Below are 23,575 nucleotides of genomic sequence, written 5' to 3' on the forward strand. Positions count from 1 at the left end.
TCAACAGTAGATTAAGATGCCTTAATCTGCAGGCCCTGTCGCTGAATGGTCCATTAGTGAGAGGCAGTATTAACATACTCTGGTGGGCTGGGGAAAGGAGCTGAGGGTGGGTGGAAATAACAATGGCCATTAACTCCTCACGGCTTGACTTGGTGGTAGCACTCTCAGGCAAAAAGGTCCTGATGGGTTCAAGCCCCGCTTGGGGGTCGGACCCGATGGATGGAGGGGTGCGGGTTGGTTCGGGAGGGAGGATGTTCCGTCTGGGAGGGGGGTCAGTCCGGGATGGAGGGAGTAGGCTCAGTCAGATGGTTCTCAGCCCAGTGCAATTATCCAGAGGAAGTTAGCACCTGTAGAATTTGCAGTGGAGAAGGAGGGCATTCGGCCCATCGAGTCTACACTGGCTGCTGGAAAGACCACCCATACCTAAGCCCACACCTCCACCACATCCCCGTAACTCAGCAATCCCACATAACGTTTGGACACTAAGGGCAACTTAGCGTGACCAATCCACCTGACCTGCACATCTTTGGACTGTGGGAGGAAACCGGAGCACCCGGAGGAAACCCACGTAGACACGGGGAGAAGGTGCAGACTCCGCACAGACACTGACCCAAGCTGGAATTGAACCCAGGACCCTGGAGCTGTGAAGCAACAGTGCTAACCACTATGCTACTGCGCCGCCCCATGGCAATTGCCGTGTTAACCCTTACGTGAAAATCTCCGAGAAGGATTCCCCAGCACATCATCAGGGTTCCCCTAAATGCAACGCTGGGGAGTCCGGAAGTTTTGGGCCGATGTTTCAAATACTATGAGGGAACTTGGAGATGTGAAACGTGCATATAAATGCATGTTTTCCTTTTAAGTATCAATTATCTGAATTATCCTATTTTTCTTCCAAAATTATTTTGCTGATTGAGTTGAAAGATTTTGGAATTTGAGCATTTTGTTTATTTTGGGCCTGAAACATCAATTTGTTTTCTGTCAATTTTACACGATTCAATCTTTAAAGTCATCTCTGCCAATCACAGTCCCGTTACCAGGGAGACACCGGGGGCAGGGGGGCGGGGGGTGAGCCTTTGGACCCTCAGCGCTTGTCCTGGCTCGATGAAAGACTTGTCCAATACAGCCCCACACTCGCGTTCTCCCACAGGCCTGAAAGTTAGCTCATTTCAAAAACCTCTTCCATTGCCATTTGAAAGTTCCTACGGAGCCTGATTCCATCACCCTCGCAGCCGCTGTCTTCCAAATCTGAAGCAATGTGAAGAAATGTATCTCTCGATCTTTCTCTAATTATCACAATCCGGCATACCTCGATTAGGTCTCCCACTCCCACTTTCTCTGACGTGAGGAGCACAATCGTAGCTAAATCTTGCCACATGACCTGGTGTCAGTGTAGTAAATCACTCCTCTTCCCTTTTCAAGGCCTTGATATCCTTCCTAAAGCGTGGTGCTCAGAATTGTACACAATACTCTGGCTGTGACCTAACCAGTGATTTGGTCAGGTATATCTAGGCTGTCAACACGACATTTCAAAAAGGACATACTGGGTCACGTTTTGCTGACGTTGGTTTTCTGTCTAATGCAAAGAGAAAGTCCCAGCCCTTCTTCCCTTTTATAACCTGTAGACAAAGAAAGAAAACTGGACTCCTGGGTGGGCTCCATTGGTGATGATGCTGCACAAGGTCAGAAAGATCCAAGCTTTCATCCCTGGTGCCTGTGTTGACTCCGGCTGTTTGCTGGTACGGCTGAGGTCAGCCTTGAGCTTCCTGGACAGGCGTTCCTGCTCCTGATCCGAGAGTGAGAAGAAGAATTTGCTCCTCTGCGTAGCCGGGGGCTTGACTACCCTGTCAGTGACACTCCGTCTCTTGGTGCAGCATCTGTGGAACAGTGGGGAAATATCAAGCTGCCTCTTTTTGAGGTAGAAAATACAGGATCCTGGAGCAGTCGCTGAGTGCTGCCTGAAAGCTGCTTATTGGTGTTCCCTGTGGCCGATGCTGTTTAGTGACTCCTGTTCGTTTTCTCTCTCCTCAGGGGATGACGATTGCCATTTTGGGGCCTACGTTTCAGGAGTTGGCAACCAACGTTAACAGAAATATCAGTGACATCTCCTACATCTTTGTGGGCCGGTCGCTGGGCTATGCCGGGGGCTCACTGGTAGGCGGGCTGCTGTTTGACTGCACAAATCCTCACTTGCTGATTGGTAAGTTCAAGCCTTCCAGCAGTAGATTGATCAGAGAATGATGTGAAACGTCTGAACAGAGAAGGATGTTGGAGTGGGGGGACCCGGTTGTTGTGGTTCACATTGGGAAAAAGGACCTGTTTAGGGAATATCAGGAACTAGGAACAAAATTAAAGAACAAGTGCTCAAGGGTTATTACCCGAGCCACATACAAATTGGTACAGGGATGAGAAAATTAGAGAAGTTTAGTTGCCATAGTCCCAGTTGACCATAGGTTGCTTTCCCCTTTAAGGGGGGAGAGCTGACTGGTGGTGATTTAACCTGAGGGTCACCGCACCTCAGGCGAGGGGCAAAGTTGAGAAGGCGGGGCCTTCAAGAATAACCTCAGCCCGGGTACGGGAATCGTACCCACGCTGCTGGCCTCGCTCTGCATCACGAACCAGCTGTTATAGTCAAGTGAGCTAAACCGGCCCCCATTAGGGAAGTAAACACATGGCTAAAGGAGTGGTGCAGGAAAGAGGAGTTCCATTTCATCGGGCACCGGCATCAGTATCGAGACAGGAGGGATCTGTACCCTTGGGACGGTCTTCACCTGAACCGATCTGGGACTACTGTTCTCGCGGAAAGGATAGATAGGGTGGGCACATGGACTTTAAACTAGCAAATGGGGGAGGGGAGGGGGAGGCCTCAGGGGAACTCAATACAGTTCCAAAAACAAGTAACCGGACAGGGAGTAAAGAAATAGTCAGGAACTTGACTTCAGGAACTGCAGATAATGGCAAAACTACAGAAGTATACTGGTTAAGAACAAAGAACAAAGAAATGTACAGCACAGGAACAGGCCCTTCGGCCCTCCAAGCCCGTGCCGACCATGCTGCCCGTCTAAACTACAATCTTCTACACTTCCAGGGTCCCTATCCCTCTATTCCCATCCTATTCATGTATTTGTCAAGATGCCCCTTAAACATCACTATCGTCCCTGCTTCCACCACCTCCTCTGGTAGCGAGTTCCAGGCACCCACTACCCTCTTGTGTAAAAAAACTTGCCTCGTGCATCTCCTCTAAACCCTGCCCCCTCACACCTTAAACCTATGCCCCCTAGTAATTGACCCCTCTACCCTGGGAAAAAGTTTCTGACTGTCCATTCTGTCTATGCCACTCATAATTTTGTATACCTCTATCAGGTCTCCCCTCAACCTCCTTCGTTCCAGTGAGAACAAACCGGAGTTTTTCAACCGCTCCTCATAGCTAATGCCCTCCATACCAGGCAACATCCTGGTAAATCTCTTCTGCTCCCTCTCTAAAGCCTCCACATCCTTCTGGTAGTGTGGCGACCAGAATTGAACACTATACTCCAAGTGTGGCCTAACTAAGGTTCTATACAGCTGCAACATGACTTGCCAATTCTTATACTCAATGCCCCGGCCAATGAAGGCAAGCATGCCGTATGCCTTCTTGACTACCTTCTCCACCTGTGTTGCCCCTTTCATTGTCCTGTGGACCTGTACACCTAGATCTCTCCGACTGTCAATACTCTTGAGGGTTCTACCATTCACTGTATATTCCCGACCTGTATTAGACCTTCCAAAATGCATTACCTCACATTTGTCCGGATTAAACTCCATCTGCCATCTCTCCGCCCAAGTCTCCAAAACAATCTAAATCCTGCTGTATCCTCTGACAGTCCTCATCGCTATCCGCAATTCCACTAACCTTTGTGTCGTCTGCAAACTTACTAATCAGACCAGTCAGATTTTCCTCCAAATCATTTATATATACTACGAACAGCAAAGGTCCCAGCACCGATCCCTGCAGAACACCACTCGTCACAGCTCTCCAATCAGAAAAGCATCCTTCCATTACTACTCTCTGCCTTCTATGACCTAGCCAGTTCTGTATCCATCTTTCCAGCTCACCTCTGATCCCGTGTGACTCCACCTTCTGTACCATTCTGCTATGTGGGACCTTGTCAAAGGCCTTACTGAAGTCCTTATAGACAATATCCACTGCCCTACCTGCATCAGTCATCTTTGTGACTCCTCGAAAAACTATCGAGTTAGTGACACACGACCTCCCCTTCACAAAACTGTGCACCTCTTGCTAATACGTCCACTTGCTTCCAAATGGGAGTAGATCCTGTCTCGAATAATTCTCTCCAGCAATTTCCCTGCCACTGACTTAAGGCTCACCGGCCTGTAGTTCCCTGGATTATCCTTGCTACCCTTCTTAAACAAAGGAACAACATTGGCGATTCTCCAGTCCTCCGGGACATCACCTGAAGACAGTGAGGATCCAAAGATTTCTATTAAGGCCTCAGCAATTTCCTCTCTTGCCTCCTTCAGTATTCTGGGGTAGATCCCATCAGGCCCTGGAGACTTATCCACCGTAATATTTTTCAAGATGCCCAACACCTCGTCTTTTTGGATCTCAATGTGACCCAGGCTATCTACACACCCTTCTCCAGACTCAACATCCACCAATTCCTTCTCTTTGGTGAATACTGATGCAAAGTATTCATTTAGTACCTCGCCCATTTCCTCTGGCTCCACACATAGATTCCCTCCCCTGTCCTTCAGTGGGCCAACCCTTTCCCTGGCTAACCTCTTGCTTTTTATGTACGCTTAAAAAGCCTTGGAATTTTCCTTAACCCTTTTTGCAAATGACTTTTTGTGACCCCCTTTAGCCCTCCTGACTCCTTGCTTAAGTACCTTCCTACTTTCCTTATATTCCACACACGCTTCGTCTGTTCCCAGCCTTCTAGCCCTGACAAATGCCTCCTTTTTCTTTTTGACAAGGCCTACAATATCTCTCGTTATCCAAGGTTCCTGAAATTTGCAATATTTGTCCTTCTTCCTCACAGGAACATGCCGGTCCTGAATTCCTTTCAACTGACATTTGAAAGTCTCCCACATGTCAGATGTTGGTTTACCCTCAAACATCCGCCCCCAATCGAGGTTCTTCAGTTCCCGCCTAATATTGTTATAATTAGCCTTGCCCCAATTTAGCACATTCACCCTAGGACCACTCTTATCCTTGTCATCCAGCACTTTAAAACTTACTGAATTGCGGTCACTGTTCCCGAAATGCTCCCCTACTGAAACTTCTGCCACCTGGCCAGGCTCATTCTCTATTACCAGGTCCAGTATAGCCCCTTCCCTAGTTGGACTATCTACATATTGTTTTAAGAAGTCCTCCTGGATGCTCCCCAGGACCTAACGGTTTCCATTTGAGGGTGTTAAAGAACAAAGAACATGACAGCACAGGGACAGGCCCTTCGGCCACCCAAGCCTGCGCCGATCCAGATTCCTTATTTAGATCTACCACTTACTGCCCAAATGATCTATATCCTTCCATTCCCCGCCTGTTCAAGTGTCTATCAAGATACATCTTAAATGTTACTGTCGTACCTGCCTCCACCACCTCCACTGGCAACGAGTTCCAGGCACTCATCACCCTCTGCGTGAAAAACCTTCCACACACATCTCCCCTAAACTTTCTCCCTTTCACCTTGACCAAGTAGAGGAGCACATTGTAGATGTCCTAACTATAATCTTCCAGAGTTCTCTAGATTCAGGAGTAGTCCCACTGGATTGGAAAACATGTCACTTCACTTTTTAAGAAGGGTGAAAGGGGCAGACCAGTTAGCCTAACTGTGGTGGGGAAATTGCTGGAGTTCATAATCCTGGATGGGGTAAGGGAACACCTTGATGGATTTGTGAGGGGAAGGCCATGCCTGACTAATCTTATTGAATGTTTTGAAGAGGTATCTATGGTAGTGGACAGGGGAATGTCTGGGTGTCATTTATATGAACTTCCAGAAGGCATTTGACAAAGTTCCACATGAGAGACTATTAACTAAAGTGGAAGCTGCGCACACGATGTCCGAGGTGTTGGGGGTCAAGGTGGCCCCGAGTCCAGAGGTAGCGATATTTGGGGTGTCGGAAGATCCGGGAATCCAGGGGGAAAGAGATGCCTTCGCCTCCCTGACAGCCCGGAGACGGATTTTGCTAGGGTGGAGGGACTCGGAGCCGCTGAAAGCGGGGGTGTGGGTGAGTGACCCGGTGGAATGCCCAAGGCTGGAGAAGGTCAAGTTCGTCCTGAGAGGGTCGGTTGATGGGTTTGCTTAGAGGTGGAAGCTGGACATTGACTTCTTTAAGGAGGATTGAGGTGTCAGCAGAGGGGGAAGGGAGGGGGGAATAAGGGGGTTAAAATGGGGAAGGAGTGGGTATGGCAGGAGAGGAGGGGGAGTGGTTGTTGATTATTTAGTACGTTGTATAATTTTACTTCTGCTTTTGTTTGTTTCATTTGTTGTTTGTTTGAGCAATAAAATATTTTTTAATAAAACAAAAAAGACTTAAGCGGAAGCCCAAGTAGTGGAGGATAAATTATTGACATGGTTAGGAAAGTGGTTGAGTGGCAGGCGACAGCGAGTGGGGATAATGGATAATTACTCTAATTGGCAGGAGGTGACTAATGGTGTACCAGAGATCTGTGTTGGGGCCTCAATTATTCACACTACTCATTAATTGACTCGGATGATGGCATGGAAAGTCATATATCCGAATTTAGGGATGATACAAAGTTAGGTGCCATTGTAGACAGCCTAGATGATAGCAGAAAATTGCAAGGAAATATTCGCAGACTAGGTGAATGGGCAAAATTGTGGCAGATGGAATTTAATGTAAGCAAGTGTGAGGTTAACCATTTCACACCAAAAAGGATAGAGCAGAGTACTTTCTAAATGGGAAAAGGTTAGATACAGTGGGTGTCCAAAGAGACTGAGGGGTTCAGGTGCATAGATCCTTAAAGTGTCAGGGACAAGTGCAGAATCAAAAAGGCGAATGGAATGCTAGCCTTTATGTCTGGAGGTTTGGAATAAAAAGACACCGGGGTTATTCTGCAGCTATACAAAAGCCTGGTTAGACCCCACATGGAGTACTGTGAGCAGTTCTGGGCACCACACCTTAGGGAGGATATTTTGGCCTTGGAGGGAATGCAACGTAGGTTTACAAAAATTATACCTGGGCTACAGGGGTTGAGTTACGAGGAGAGATTATTCAAATTGGACCTGTTTTCACTGGAATTTAGAAGGCTAAGGAACGATCTGAGAGAAGAAGGGATTAACTGGGAAAGACAGGGTAAAGATAAACTATTTCCATTGGTTGGAGATTATAAAAATTAGGGGTAGAGATTTGAAACTCTCTTCCGCAAACGCAGTTGAAGTGAGATCAGTTGTTAATTTTAAATCTGTGACAGATAGATTTTAAAAAAATATAAATTTAGAGTACCCAATTCATTTTTTCCAGTTAAGGGGCAATTTAGCGTGGCCAATCCACCTACCTTGCACATCTTTGTGGCGAAACCCACGCAAACACAGGGAGAATGGGCAAACTCCACACGGACAGTGGGCTGGGATCGAACCTGGGACCGTGAGACAGCAGTGCTAACCACTGCGCCACCGTGCTGCCCTGGTAGATAGATTTTTGTTAAGCAAAGATACGAAGGGATATGGGCCAAAGGCAGGTATATGGAGTTAGGTCACAGATCAGCCATGGCCTCATTGAATAGGGGGACAGGCCTGAGGGGCTGAATAGCCTACTTCTGTTCCTATGTGAAATGATCAGAGTCTGAACAGAATAATGCGAAATGTTCACCGTCCGTGTTGAGTAACAATATTTGTTTTAACCGGAGTGCCTATTTTGGATTAACATTTGAATGTCGCACAGCGACTTGAGGCAGCAGAGTTTCATGTTAATTTAGAAGCAGCTTAATCATTCATGCTCTATTGGGTAAACAGCACCAACTTTTTCTATTTCCACAAATGTCAAAAGTTGCTAGTTGATTAACAGTTGTGATTATTCCAGGCAGATCAATAAGTATTTACATTATAGAAATCTGTTCAAAGGAAGAATTGCATCGACAGAGAAAGAGCCGGTGAATGGGTGCAATTGGACTTTCAAAGAACTGTTATTAGTGCTCGGGGCCGAGTGGTTTCCTCCTGTGCCGTATGATATTAAATGGCAGATTTTAGCCCATGTTGGGTCCTCAAAGCTGTTTCCATCGTCTGTTTTGCAGCTCCTTAATGAGCAGTTGCTTTAGCAAGGAGCTTCTAGATGCTTTTCAGGATGGCTTACTCCGTTTGGCATGTATACTGAGCTAATTATATTAACACCCTCACGCCCACTATAGGTGGTTGGGTAGGTAAGTTTAGGCTTAAATAGATCACGAGAATTAGTGTTACCGCCTTAAAGTCCTCTGCAATTTTATGTTGTTTAAGGTCACCGCGAAATATTGACTGTAGTCTCCTCTGCATCTCTTTCTCTCCCCACTCCGCACACTGGGTACTCCAGGGAACATGGCACTGATTCCCGACGTCACCCTCCCACACGGATTATTTGAGAGAATAAAATAAAAAAAACATTTTTTCCCCTCTCTTGAACAGCTGAGTAATTAAAACTGGTGAGGAGGCTCCGCCTGAAACAGAAGGTGTTTTGAGATGAGGTGATGGGAATAGGAAGGGGTTTTAACTCTGATTGTCATTGGGGCACAAATATTTTCATTAGTTTTAACATTGATTGAAAGCTGAGACTGCTGCTTTTGTTCCGTACGAATTCTGATCAAAGTAGTTGATGCTGTTGCTATGGAAACCTCTTCAGGGATTTCGATGCTGATGACTGCGCTTGGAATGTTTGCTATTCCGTGGTGTACAAAGGCAGTGCTGCTGACCGCATTGATGTCCCTCATTGGAATTTCGATGGGCTTCCTGGATACAGGTTGGTAAAATCTTTGAGATGCACAACTGTCCCTTGTTTAGTGCATCTAATATGTTTTTTTAAAAACCGCATACTAAATGAAAATCACCCTCCCATAAGAAACTTTGTGATAAGGCTGGGTTAGGAACAGGAGTAGGCCATTCAGCCCCTCAAGCCTGCTTCACCATTCAGTTAGATCCTGTCTGATCATCTCCTCAACAACACCTTCCCGTGCTGTCCCCATATCCCTTGCAGTCATTGGCCTCCAGAAATCTATCAATCTCTGCCTTGAACATACTCAACAACTGAGCTTCCACAGCCCTCCGAAGTAGAGAATCCCAAAGGTTCATCACCCACTAGAGCGTAGAGATTCCTCCTCTTCCCAGTTCTAAATGGCCTGCCCCTTATTCTGAGTTAGTGTCCGCTGGCTCTGGACTACCCAGCCAGGGGAAACATCCGATCCACATCTACCCTTTCACTCCCTGTAGGAATTTTGTAAGTTGTAATGAGATCAGGGTAGCATGGTGGCTCAGTGGTTAGCACTGCTGCCTCATGATGCCGAGGTCACGGGTTCGATCCTGGCTCTGGGTCACTGTCCGTGTGGAGTTTGCACATTCTCCCCGTGTTTGCGTGGGTTTCGCCACCACAACCCAAAGATGTGCAGGGTAGGTGGATTGGCCATGCTAAATTACCCCTAAATTGGAAAAAATGAATTGGGCACTCTAAACTTATACTAAAAAAAAAGTTTCAATGAGATCATCTCTCATTCTTCGAAACTCAGGTGTAGTTTCCCCAATCTCTCCTCATGCCATCTCAGGAATCAACCTCCATGGCACCCTCTCTGTGGCAAGTATATCTTTCCTTAGGTAAGGAGGCCAAAGTTATATCCCATCCTGCAGGTACAGTCTTACCAAGGATCCACACAACTGCAGCAAGACAACTTTACCCCTGTACTCGTTCCCTTGCCAGCACATTTGCCATTTCCATACCAGGAATAGCTAACAAACTGATGACTCAGGTCAGGTAAAACATTTCCGTTATGCAGCATTCATAGAATGTACAGTGCCGAAGGCGGCCATTCGTCCCATCGAGTCTGCACCAGCGCTTGGAAAGAGCACCCTACCTAAGCCCCTGTCTCCACCCTATCCCCACCCAACCTTTTTGGACATTAAGGGGCAATTTAGCCTGGCCAATCCACCTAACCTGCACATCTTTCGGGACTTGTGGGAGGAAACCGGAGCACCCGGAGGAAACCCACACAGACACGGGGAGAACGTGCAGGTTCCGTACGGACAGTGACCCAGCCGGGAATCGAACCTGGGACCCTGGAGCTGTGAAGCAACTGTGCTAACCACTGTGCTACCGTGCCGCCCACAGCAACATAGAACGAGTAGGCCTGTAATTAAGTAGCATCTTTCACCTCCTCAGGATGTGTTTCGTAGCCAATGAAGTATGTTTTAAGCTTTGTCTGTGTTTTAAAGTGGGCAAACCAAGCAGCCAGTTTGTCACTTGTGGGATTCTGCGGTGTGCAGTGTACTGAATGACTAGACAGTCGGTTTTAATGATATTTAAGGGATAACAATGTGCAGGAGTGGGTGAACTCCCCCCCCCCCCCCCCCCCCCCCTCATCAAATAGTACAGTGAGATCTTTCACTGGTACCTCAAAAGGCAGACTGTTTAATGTCTCATCCAAAACACAGTATGTCCTCAGTGTGGCACTGAAGCATCAGCCTAGATTACGTATTGAAGACTTTTGCAATGAGGATTGAATGTGTACCCTTCTGACTCGGAATCAAGAATGCTGCCATGGCACCAAGTTGGCACCAAGGTCAGTTGTGGTTCAGTTGGCAGCACCCTCACATTGTGGGTCATGAGGTTCCGGGTTCAAGTACATCTCCAGGACCTGAGCACAAAAATAGAGACTCCAATTGCAGTCGTTCGGATGAAATGTTTAATCTCTCGGGTGGCTATGAAAGATCCCGAGACACCCTTCTGAAACGTCTTGGCCAACATTCATCCTTTGGTCAACATCACAAAAACTAATTATTTAGTCATGATCACACTTGCTGCCTGTGGAATCTTGCTGTGTGTGAATTGGCTGCCATGTTTCCTACATTACAGCAGTGACTACACTTCAGAAGTATTTCATTGGCTGACAGTGCTTTGAGACGTTCTGGCGGCTGAGAAAAGTGCGATATAAATGCAATTCTCACATACTTTTTAATGAGTCATCTCACTGAGGGAACTACAGTCTGCCTGGATTAGGAAAGTTTTCTGTTCCGGATTTTTTATTTATTGGCTCCTCTGGAAGGGTGAAGGGTCAGGCAGTCTGGTGAGCACCATTACAGATTGGCTGCTCGATACTCGCTGGTGGAGAGTGCCCACTTCGTCCAGGGAGCAGAAGGCAGTCGCTGGCTGTAGAACCATTACTGCCCCCTTCCTCTGCCTTCTCAGCAGAGACGGGACAAGAGTGGAAGTCAGTCACACAAGAAGAACATTGCGACATGACTTCCAATGCTCTTCCCACCCAGCCCCGGGAAGAGGTAAAATAAAAGGGAATAAAAGTTTTTTCAGCGGGAAAGGGATTTCCTAGAAATCCCTCTCCCAAGTGATCAAAAATGTGTTTCGAAAAATGCAGTGACTGTGGTCTCTTCTACACAGCTTTCTCCACAATCTCATCCAGCAACGCTTCAAATTCCAGCACAAAAGCTTATTCTTGGCCTCACGTCCCCTCACTCTTCCGGACTTGGTGTCTTCAAATAATCCACAATTTGAGTGCATCATTTATATCTTTTTGAAAATATTTTTAGCGAGTGTTTAACATTTTATATCTCAAATTCACAGGGCCAAACAAGACCAAACAAGAGAGAAGTTCCAACCAACGTCTGTAACAATAGCCTCCCCTTAACAAAAGGACTTCTCTTGCAGTCTTTACATTGCCAGACTTGGCCACAACACGTATTTCCAGTGGTTTATGTACATTGTCGATCAGACATTAATTTGCCAGCAAACTGGTCTCTTGTAGTTTTCCTCCCTGCTGGCCACGAACAGGTCTTGAAATAAGTTTTTGAGCGGCTCCCATGCCCTGTGAAACCCTTCTCCTGACCCACGGATGGCGACATTTATCTTCTCCAGCTTGAGAGATTCCGCCAGGTCGGACAGGCAGTCTCCGGCGGGCGATCAGGGAGGCAAAGGCGAGGGCGTCAGCCCCGCTCCCCATGAAGAGCACCGGCTGCTCTGATACCCCGAAGACCGCCACTAGTGAGCACGGCTCCACCTTCACTCTTTCCACCCCCCCCCCTCCACCTTCTGACATGTCCCCACTCCCGTACTTCCCTGCTGTGCCCCCCCAGATCTTTACCTTCCCCTACCCACTGTGTTCCTCCCACCACTCCTCCCCACCCGTTTCTGCACCTCACTGCTCTCCCCCCTTCCCTCCCTCCTGAGACTGGAAGCAGATCGAAAACGAGGCAGCTCTATCAGCGTTCACTGGGTCACCGCCAACCCTGCCATCTCCAATGAGGCGATCTGGTCGGTTGCTGCTTTCGCCAGCTCCCTAATGGTTGCCTCCTGGGCCTCTAGCCGTTGCTCTGTTTTTTTCCATCGCCACCTTGAAGGGGGCCAGGGTTTCTGTGACCGTCACCTTCACTGTTGCCATCTTCTCTAGTTTCATGGTGTCCCTGTGCTTTAGGAGCTCGTGTGTTCATAGGTCCATCCACTCTCTTATAGGTGGATGGTCTGCCATGTGCCACGGCGACCTGGCCTGTTCGCGTGCAACCAGCTCCATCCCACTCCGTTCATCGTCACCTCGTCCTTCGCTCTTACTGATCCTGCCATCTTCGGCTCCTAGAATTGTTTGTGGCCATTTTTCAGTACCTGTGGTGATCTTGAAGGAGGATGATGGGGGGGGCAAATTTAGTGGCCTATTTTTGGGCTAATTGTGCCAAATTCCAACTTCCAGGACAGTCACCTTTCGTGCGTGTACACAACACATCCTCATCACCGGAAGTCTCAAATTCTTTTTTTTTTCATGTGCAAAGACCCAGATTCCTGAACTCGCTGTGAGAGCAAAGGGTTTCTAAACTAAGTACTAATCAATGGACCCTCTCCCGAGCCTTTTCCTGCCCGACTATACCACCCAGCTTTGCGAGTGGATGTAGCTTCTAGGTGGGATGTAAATAAGGTCGTGTACAAAGACACTATCGTTCTTTGTTTTTATTATAGTCTTTCACCTCTAGTGGAGGACATTTGGTGACTTGTGCACTATAACTCCGTTATATTTTGCTACCAGAAGGCTCTGATTCTGAATCCAGTACGGTATAGCTATGCTTGGCATTGCTCCTGCCCACGTGCATTGTACTATATGTCACATGCATAATTGATGCCCCCCTCCCTCCATCCACCATTGCAGTTAGACCAGATTATAACAGAATATAGAGTAGAAGGCGGCCATTCGGCCCACCGAGTCTGCGCCAACCCACTTAAGCCCTCACTTCCACGCTATTCCCGTAACCCAATAACCCCTCCTAACCTTTTTGGACACTAAGGGCAATTTAGCATGGCCAATCCACCTAACCTGCACGTCTTTGGACTGTGGGAGGAAACCAGAGCACCCGGAGGAAACCCACACAGACGCAGGGAGAACGTGCAGACTCCGCACAGACAGAGACCCAGCGGGGAATCGACCCTGGGACCCTGGCGCTGTGAAGCCACAGTGCTATCCACTTGTGCTACTGTGTTGCCCCAAATGTTTTTTTCTTCTTTTCATCTGTGAACTTGTGGATAATATCTTGAGTGTCTTCAGCCAGGGCAAAGGGTGAAAAATAATGGCCGTGACACTGCCTCAACAGCACTTTAAAAAAAAAAGCTTCTGCAGGATGTGGGGGTCGCTGGCTCAGCCAGCATTTGTTGCCTTCTCTTGTAATTGGTCTTCAAGCAAAGTTGTTGCCATTAATGACAACCCCCCCTCCAGTGTAGGATATACATCTGGGGCGTCATTCTCCGACCCCCCCCCCGCCAGGTTGGAGAATCGCCGGGGTCTGCCGTGAATCCCGCCCCCGCCGGTTGCCGAAGTCTCTGGCACCGGATATTCGGCGGGGGCGGGAATCGGGCCCCGCCAGCCCCTCGATTCTCCGGCCCGGATGGGCCGAAGTCCCACCGATAAATTGCCTGTCCCGCCGGCGTGGATTAAACCACCTTTTGAACGGCGGGACAAGGCGGCGTGGGTGGTCCTGGGGGGGGTGCGGGGCGATCTGGCCCCGGGGGTGCCCCCACGGTGGCCTGGCCCGCGATCGGGGCCCACCGATCCGCGGGCGGGCCTGTGCCGTGGGGGCACTCTTTCCCTTCCTCCTCCGCCACGGTCTCCACCATGGCGGAGGCGGAAGAGACTCCCTCCACTGCGCATGCGCGGGAAACTGTCAGCGGCCGCTGACGCTCCCGCGCATCCGCCGCCCGGGGATGTATTTCCGCGCCAGCTGGCGGGGCAACAAAGGCCGTTTCCGCCAGCTGGCGGGGCGGAAATTCCTCCGGCGTCGGCCTAGCCCCTCAATGTTGGGGCTCGGCCCCCAAAGATGTGGAGTATTCCGCACCTTTGGGGCGGCGCGATGCCCGTCTGATTGGTGCCGTTTTGGGCGCCAGTCGGCGGACATCGCGCCGTTTCCGGAGAATTTCGCCCCCGATTCCCTATCCATCACTATCTGCGTCCCAGTTCCATAGGATTGCAATGTAACCTGTTTTGTGACACCTTGTCAAAAATCTTTTGAAAGTCCAAATATACAACATCTACAGTGCTACCTACCTTCACCTATTAACCTAGTCATTCCCGTGAAAAATTAATTTTGGTTAGACCTGATTGTTTCCTGAAGCCATGCTGCAAGCCACTAATAACTCCTGCTCTGTATATAACCCGAATAATCCCTTCTCACAACTTGAAGAGAAGTTAATGGATTGATCAGTCCCTCATTCTGACTTTTTGCCCTTTTTGATACTGGGTGTAATATAAACCTCCCTCCAGTCGGCAGGAACGGACCATTGAGCAAAGAACTCACTCATTGCAGCTCCCAGATTTTTTTTTAAAAGAAACCTAGAATGAACGACTTCAGGATCTGCAGTTCCATCAGATGGCTACTTTAACATTATGTTAACAACACACTGCATTACTGGTAAGTGTAGAGTCAATAGGGTAATGACTGATGCAGAGTTGCTACTTAAACCCCCCCACCAGAGTCCACTTGAACTATCCTGAATCCTTTAACTGCCCTCTGATTCCTATTTTCTTTATTCATTTATAGGACATCGTCAGTTCAGAGTCAGTGGACCCAATGGGTACAGATTTTAATAATAATAATCATTATTGTCACAAGTAGCTTACATTGCAATGAAGTTACTGTGAAAATCCACATTCCGTCGCCTGTTCGGGTACACAGAGGGAGAATTCAGAATGTCCAAATTACCTAACAAGCACGTCTTTCGGGACTTGTGGGAGGAAACCCACGCAGACATGGGGAGAACGTGCAGACTCCGCACAGACAGTGGCCCAGCCGGGAATCGAACCTGGGACCCTGGCACTGTGAAGTAACAGTGCTAACCACTGTGCTACCGTGCTGCCCCAAAGGAGCATTTTCTTCCCTAAACGAGCATTAGTGAACCAGATGGGTTGTTTTGACAATAGTCATCATTAATCTTTATTTTGTCACTGGGATTTGACCCCAGGTTCCCGGAGCATTATCCTGGGTCCCTGGATTACTCACCCGCTGACTACACCACCACCACCTCTCCTACATTTTCCACTGATACTTTAGTTACTGTAGCTTTTGCTACATGAGGCTGAGCGTGACACATCCCGGCAGTTACTTTCTTTACTCTGTGAAAGTATTCCTGTTTATCTTTTAGTCCTTGTTTGCACTGTTTCAATAAGATTAGGGAGGGTGGTAAAAGAGGTTGGGGAGGGGGGGTGGCATTGTCAATTAAAGATAGTATAACAGCGGCAGAAAGGCAGTTCGAGGAGTATCTGCCTACTGAGGTAGTATGGGTTGAAGTCAGAAATAGGAAAGGAGCAGTCACCTTGTTAGGAGTTTTCTATAGGCCCCCCAATAGTAGCAGAGATGTGGAGGAACAGATTGGGAAACAGATTTTGGAAAGGTGCAGAAGTCACAGGGTAGTAGTCATGGGTGACTTCAACTTCCCAAACATTGAGTGGAAACTCTTTAGATCAAATAGTTTGGATGGGGTCGTGTTTGTGCAGTGTGTCCAGGAAGATTTTCTAAACAGTATGTAGATTGTCCGACCAGAGGGGAGGCCATATTGGATTTGGTACTTGGTAATGAACCAGGGCAAGTGATAGATTTGTTAGTGGGGGAGCATTTTGGAGATAGTGACCACAATTCTGTGACTTTCACTTTAGTAATGGAGAGGGATAGGTGCATGCAACAGGGCAAGGTTTACAATTGGGGGAAGGGTAAATACGATGTTGTCAGATAAGAATTGAAGTGCATGTTGGGAACATAGGCTGTCAGGGAAGGACACAAGTGAAATGTGGAACTTGTTCAAGGAACAGATACCTTGATATGTATGTCCCTGTCAGGCAGGGAAGAGATGGTCGAGTGAGGGAACCATGGTTGACAAGAGTGGTTGAATGTCTTGTTAAGAGGAAGAAGGAGACTTATGTAAGGCTGAGGAAACAAGGTTCAGACCGGGTGCTGGAGGGATACAAGATAGCCAGGAGGGAACTGAAGAAAGGGATTAGGAGAGCTAAGAGAGGGTATGAACAATCTTTGGCGGGTAGGATCAAGGAAAACCCAAGTCCTTTTACACATATGGGAGAAATATGAGTGGCTAGAGCGCGGGTAGGTCCGATCAAGGACAGTAGCGGGAGATTGTTTATTGAGTCTGAAGAGATAGGAGAGGTCTTGAACGAGTACTTTTCTTCTGTATTTACAAATGAGAGGGGCCATATTGTTGGAGAGGACAGTGTGAAACAGACTGGTAAGCTCGAGGAAATACTTGTTAGGAAGGAAGATGTGTTGGGCATTTTGAAAAACTTGAGGATAGACAAGTCCCCCGGGCCTGATGGGATATATCCAAGGATTCTATGGGAAGCAAGAGATGAAATTGCAGAGCCGTTGGCAATGATCATTTTGTCCTCACTGTCAACGGGTGGTACCAGGGGATTGGAGAGTGGCGAATGTCGTGCCCCTATTCAAAAAAGGGACTAAGGATAACCCTGGGAATTACAGGCCAGTTAGTCTTACTTCAGTTGTAGGCAAAGTAATGGAAAGGGTACTGAGGGATAGGATTTCTGAGCATCTGGAAAGACACTGCTTGATTAGGGATAGTCAGCACAGATTTGTGAGGGGTAGGTCTTGCCTTACAAGTCTTATTGAATTCTTTGAGGAGGTGACCAAGCATGTGGATGAAGGTAAAGCAGTGGATGTAGTGTACATGGATTTTAGTAAGGCATTTGATAAGGTTCCCCATGGTAGGCTTATGCAGAAAGTAAGGAGGCATGGGATAATGGGAAATTTGGCCAGTTGGATAGCGAACTGGCTAACCGATAGAAGTCAGAGAGTGGTGGTGGATGGCAAATATTCAGCCTGGAGCCCAGTTACCAGTGGCGTACCGCAGGGATCAGTTCTGGGTCCTCTGCTGTTTGTGATTTTCATTAATGACTTGAATGAGGCAGTTGAAGAGTGGGTCAGTAAATTTGCAGACGATACGAAAATTGGTGTTGTTGTGGATAGTGAGGAGGGCTGTTGTCGGCTGCAAAGAGACATAGATAGGATGCAGAGCTGGGCTGAGAAGTGGCAGATGGAGTTTAACCCTGAAAAGTGAGAGGTTGTGCGGAATACAGGGTTAACGGTAGAGTTCTTGGCAATGTGGAGGAGCAGAGAGATCTTGGGGTCTATGTTCATACATCTTTGAAAGTTGCCACTCAAGTGGATAGAGCTGTGAAGAAGGCCTATGGTGTGCTAGCGTTCATTAACAGAGGGATTGAATTTAAGAGCCGTGAGGTGATGATGCAGCTGTACTAAACTTTGGTAAGGCCACATTTGGAGTACTGTGTACAGTTCTGGTCGCCTCATTTTAGGAAGGATTTGGAAGTTTTGGAAAAGGTGCAAAGGAGATTTACCAGGATGTTGCCTGGAATGGAGAGCAGGTCTTACGAGGAAAGGTTGAGGGTCCTAAGCCTTTTCGCATTAGAACGGAGAAGGATGAGGGGCGACTTGATAGAGGTTTATAAGATGATCAGGGGAATAGACAGTCAGACTTTTTCCCCGGGTGGAACAAACCATTACAAGGGGACATAAATTTAAGGGGAATGGTGGAAGATATAGGGGGGATGTCAGAGGTAGGTTCTTTACCCAGAGAGGAGTGGGGGCATGGAATGCACTGCCTGTGGAAGTAGTTGAGTCGGAAACATTCGGGACCTTCAAGCAGCTATTGGATAGGTACATGGATTACGGTAGAATGATATAGTGTGGAGTAATTTGTTCTTAAGGGCAGCACGGTAGCATTGTGGATAGCACAATTGCTTCACAGCTCCAGGGTCCCAGTTTCGATTCCGGCTTGGGTCACTGTCTGTGCGGAGTCTGAACATCCTCACCTTGTGTGCGTGGGTTTCCTCTGGGTGCTGTGGTTTCCTCCCACAGTCCAAAGATGTGCAGGTTAGGTGGATTGGCCATGATAAATTGCCCTTGTTGGGTGGGGTTGCTGGGTTGTGGGGATAGGGTGGAGGTGTTGACCTTGGGTAGGGTGCTCTTTCCAGGAGCCGGTGCAGACTCGATGGGCCGGGTGGCCTCCTTCTGCACTGTAAATTCTATGATTAATCTAGGACAAAGGTTCGGCACAACGTCGTGGGCCGAAGGGCCTGTTCTGTGCGGTATTGTTCTATGTAATGTGGTGCTCCACTAAGCTTCTACAATCACTTGACACATTTTAAGATGCTCTTTATGTACAGTTCCCCGCTATACTGAAGATTCAGATCAAATCCAGATTCCATTGTAAGAATGTGTTTCCAAAGGTTGTCCATTTATCTTTGTATTAATACTTCTGAATATTTTCCCCACCTCCCAGCTCTTTCAACCAGTTAGGGTCATGTGTGAGCCTGAGGAACTTCCACTATGACCAAATGCTGATATCTGCACTTTCCAAAGCTTCCTTGCCAGCAACTTGTGACCTAGATTAGAAGAATATGGACACATCCTGACTTGGAAATATGTTGTCACTTCTTCACCGTCACTGGCTTAAATGACTGGAACTCCCTACCTAACAGCACTGTGGGTGTACCTACATCACAGGGACTGCAGCTTACCACCACTGACCCAAGGGCAATTAGGGGTGGGCAATAAATTCTGGCCTTGTCAGGCTCATGTAAATAACCTACCCCTCACTCTTTACAGATGTTGCCAAAGCTGCTTTGTATGTCTAGCAGTGATAGCTGTTGCTTTGTAATTATACATCTTTTTCAAGATAAATGAGAAGAGGTCACCTTGGCTGAGGTTTGAAACCGTTGCAGGAAATAATCAATTTCACTTTGTCCACAGGTGGAAATTTGCTGATTTTGCTTACCTGGGGCAAGAATGTTGGACCCTATATGCAGGCCCTGCACTTCAGTTTTGCTTTAGGTGCATTTGTGGCGCCGATCCTAGCAAAGCCACTGTTGGGCAACTTAGGAAAGACCATCAATGGGAGCGGGAATAGTCTCTTGGCCAACACTAAAAACAGCTTGCATAGTAAATCGGCAAGATTGTTGGACATCCTGAAAACAACTGTCTCGGCTTTTGACCCTTTTACCTGGACGTACCTTGTTATTGGAAGTTTTGTGTTTTTAATTTCTATGTTGTTCTTCATTATTTATTTAAAGAATGGTCCAAGTCGAAACAGGGCTGGTAATTCTTCACCGGAGGCTTCATTCACAAGGTATCGCAATGCCATTCTGTTCCTCCTGTTCTTCTTCTTCTTCTGGTATGTAGGAGCTGAGGTAGCCTATGGATCCTATATCTTTACCTACGCAAAAGAATTTGTTCACTTTAATGACAACCAGGCCGCAGGCTTAAACTCCTTCTTCTGGGGGACGTTTGCCACGGGAAGAGGAATTGCAATATTCTTAGCCACGTGCCTTTACCCTGGAACTATGATCCTACTCAGTTTAATAGGCTGCACCATCTCCTCCCTGCTCCTGACACTCTATAACACCAATATCATCTCTCTGTGGCTGGGCACCGGTCTTTATGGAGTCTCTATGGCAGCCACCTTTCCCAGTGGTGTGTCCTGGGTCAAGCAGTACACCAACACCACCGGGAAGTCAGCTGCTCTGTTTGTTTTCGGAGCCGCATTGGGCGAGATGGTGGTCCCAGCTTTGGTCGGATTCCTCCAAGGCGTTAGTGCCATCAAGCATTACCCAATACTGATGCTGACTGCTTTGGTGACATCTGCCATGACGGCCATCTTGTTCCCTGTGATGTACAAACTGGCTTCATTGCCGAGCAGTGTCCAACCCATGAGCGATGACCAGAAAGCTCTGTTAGGGTCAGGGCCTGATGAAGATGAAAACAACGATGACCCACCGGAAGATTGGAATGACGCGGATTTTGAAGTGATCGAAATGAGTGATGTAAAGAATGAAACAGACAGGACTCCAGCTGGAAATGCTGCCACAAAAACCCCGGACCAATTCACTCCAGAACACAGCTCTTTTCCTTCACTTTCCTCCCCTGCCTATCTAGGTGGCTCACCAAAAAAGAAAGTACTCAACTTGGAGAGAGAAAAAAATGACTGAACACTCAGAAATCTGGGTATGTTTACAGGTCTATCAGCAGAAGAATTAAAGGTGACTATGCTTGAACTGCATTGAAGCATTTGATCCTCGAGTGTCTGTTTTTAAAACAACAATCTATGAAAATGTGAATACATAAGCAGATCACTTTGTAATTGTGATTATCATTTCATTGGTTTAAATGAGAGTAAATTTTATGTTGATTTTAATGTCTGAAAAGGATTTAAAATATTTGCATGACAATTTGTGGCTGGGTGTTGAGAAATCTTGCTGAAAAGCTGGTTTATAGACTGATGTCAATCTGGCAAACCCATTCTGATTGTGCTCTGTATTCCTCTATTTGATTATCTGTCAGAATTTAATCCTCATCTTCATCTGGTCGTCTTCGTGATCATTGGGCTGCAGAACCGATTTTAGAAAGAGCATCGTGGGGCAAACATTCTTTGTAATTCACTTGTCCCACTTTGGGGGGGATGCGGGGAAGGTTGAATGTAAAATGTTTTTGGACACCCGATTTTGTGCGGGTGCTGTGTGTGTAAAACATACTGGAATCAACTATAATAACTTATAAAAAATTAACATTATGAAGAAAAAAAGTGCAGTGGAAAGAGATGGACTGATGGCCACCTTCTATAGAATCCTAAGGTTCCATAAACTTTAGATCTTCAATAAAATACCTTTTTAGTATTTGGAACAACCCGTGGGGCTGAATTGCATTTGTGAAGTGAATGATCCGAGCAAAACTCACTGGTTGAGGCACGGCTAATGACAGGCAGGCTGACACAACAAACACGAGAAATCAAAAGACTTTAAAAAAAATGTTTATTCAACAAAATGTTCAACCATTTCACCGGCTGAAGAACCCCTGCGCAGACCCTCTCAAGGCAAACTTTATCCTCTCCAGCTTGATGAACTCAGCCATGTCGTTTATCCAGGCTTCCACACTGGGGGGCTTCGCGCCCTTCCATAATAGCAAGATCCTCCGCCGGGCTACCAGGGACGCAAAGGCCAGGATACCCGCCTCTTTCGCCTCCTGCACTCCCGGCTTGTCCGCCGCCCCAAATAGTGCCAGCCCCCAACTTGGCTTGACCTGGACTTTCACCACCTTGGACATAGTCTTCGCGAAACCCCTCTAGAACCCATCCAGTGCCGGGCACGACCAGAACATATGGGCGTGATTTGCCGGTCTTCCTGAGCACCTCCCACATCTGTCCTCCACCCCAAAGAACCTACTCTCATATGCGCTCTGTGAATAACCTCAAACTGTATCAGGCTAAGCCTGGCACACGAGGAAGAGGAACTAACCCTACTCAGGGCATCTGCCCACAGACCCTCTTCAATCTCCTCCCCCAACTACTCCTCCCATTTGCCCTTCAGCTCCTCTACCAAAGCCTCCTCCTCTTCTTTCATCTCCTGCTATATCGCTGAAACCTTGCCCTCTCCGACCCATACACCCAAAATCACCGTCTTGAATCCCCTGTGCCGGGAGCAACGGGAATTCCCTCACCTGCCGCCTCACAAACGCCCTCACCTGCATGTACCTGAACGCATTTCCCGGGGGTATCCCAAACTTCTCCTCCAGCGCCCCATGGCTCGCAAACGTCCCATCTATAAACAGGTCCCCCATCCTCTTGATCCCTGCCCGATGCCAGCTCTGAAACCCCCCCATCCATCCTTCCTGGGAGAAACCGATGGTTATCCCGGATCGGGGACCACACAGAGGCTCCCATCGCGCCCCTATATCGTCTCCACTGCCCCAGATCTTTAGCGTTGCTGCCACCACCGGAATCGTGGTGTACCTCGTCGGCGAGAGCGGCAGCGGTGCCGTCACCAGCGCCCTCAGGCTCGTTCCTTTGCAGGACGCCATCTCCAACCTCTTCCATGCCGCCCCCTCTCCCTCCATCACCCACTTACAGATCATCGCCACGTTGGCTTCCCAGTAGTAGCCACCCAGATTCGGCAACGCCAGCCCTCCTCTGTCCCTACTACGCTCCAGGATCCCCCTCCTAACCCTCGGGGAATTGTTTGCCCACATAAAACCCATGATGCTCCTGCCTACCCTCTTAAAAAAGGCCTTGGTGATCACAATAGGAAGGCACTGGAATACAAAAAGACACCTCGGGAGGACCACCATTTTAATCAACTGTACCCTGCCCGCTAGCGAGAGTGGCAACACATCCCACCTTTTAAAGTCCTCCTCCATCTGCTCCACCAGCCGGGTGAAATTAAGCTTATGCAGGGCCCCCCAACTCCTAGCTACCTGGATCCCCAAGTACCGAAAGCTCCTTTCCGCCCTCCTCAACGGTAGGTCGTCAATCCCTCTTCCCTGGTCCCCTGGATGCACCACAAAGAGCTCACTCTTCCCTACATTGAGCTTGTAGCCCGAGAAGTCCCCAAATCCCCTCAGGATCCGCATGACCTCCACCATCCCCTCCATTGGATCTGCCACATACAGCAACAGGTCGTCCGCATACAGCGACACCCGATGCTCCGCTCCCCCTCGGACCACTCCCCTCCATTTCCTGGACTCCCTTAATGCCATGGCCAAAGGCTCAATTGCTAATGCAAACAACAGGGGGCACCCCTGCCTCGTCCCTCGGTACAGCCAAAAATACGCCGACCTCCGCCGATTCGTAGCCAAACTCGCCACCGGGGCTCTATATAGGAGCTTAACCCAACTGCTAAACCCAAACCTCCGCACCACTTCCCAGAGATACTCCCACTCCACTCGGTCAAAGGCCTTCTCCGCGTCCATAGCTGCCACTATCTCCGCCTCTCCCTCCACCGATGGCATCATAATCACATTTAGGAGCCTCTGCACATTGGTGTTTAGCTGCCTGCCTACAAATCCTGTCTGGACACAGTCCTCAA

At 48.1% G+C, this 23,575-nt stretch overlaps 1 protein-coding gene across 1 annotated transcript; it reads left to right on the forward strand.

Annotated features, from left to right (window-relative positions):
* Positions 1–2,031: 2,031 nt before the first annotated feature.
* On the forward strand, positions 2,032–21,401 carry mfsd4b (major facilitator superfamily domain containing 4B). The gene is made up of 3 exons (XM_072500039.1): positions 2,032–2,200; positions 8,836–8,952; positions 19,473–21,401. The coding sequence occupies exons 1-3, from the start codon at positions 2,035–2,037 to the stop codon at positions 20,705–20,707; spliced, it is 1,518 nt and encodes a 505-aa protein (XP_072356140.1). The 5' UTR covers positions 2,032–2,034; the 3' UTR covers positions 20,708–21,401.
* Positions 21,402–23,575: the final 2,174 nt, after the last annotated feature.

This window comes from Scyliorhinus torazame, chromosome 4, assembly GCF_047496885.1.
Source record: "Scyliorhinus torazame isolate Kashiwa2021f chromosome 4, sScyTor2.1, whole genome shotgun sequence".
In the NCBI taxonomy this organism is placed as follows: domain Eukaryota; kingdom Metazoa; phylum Chordata; class Chondrichthyes; order Carcharhiniformes; family Scyliorhinidae; genus Scyliorhinus; species Scyliorhinus torazame.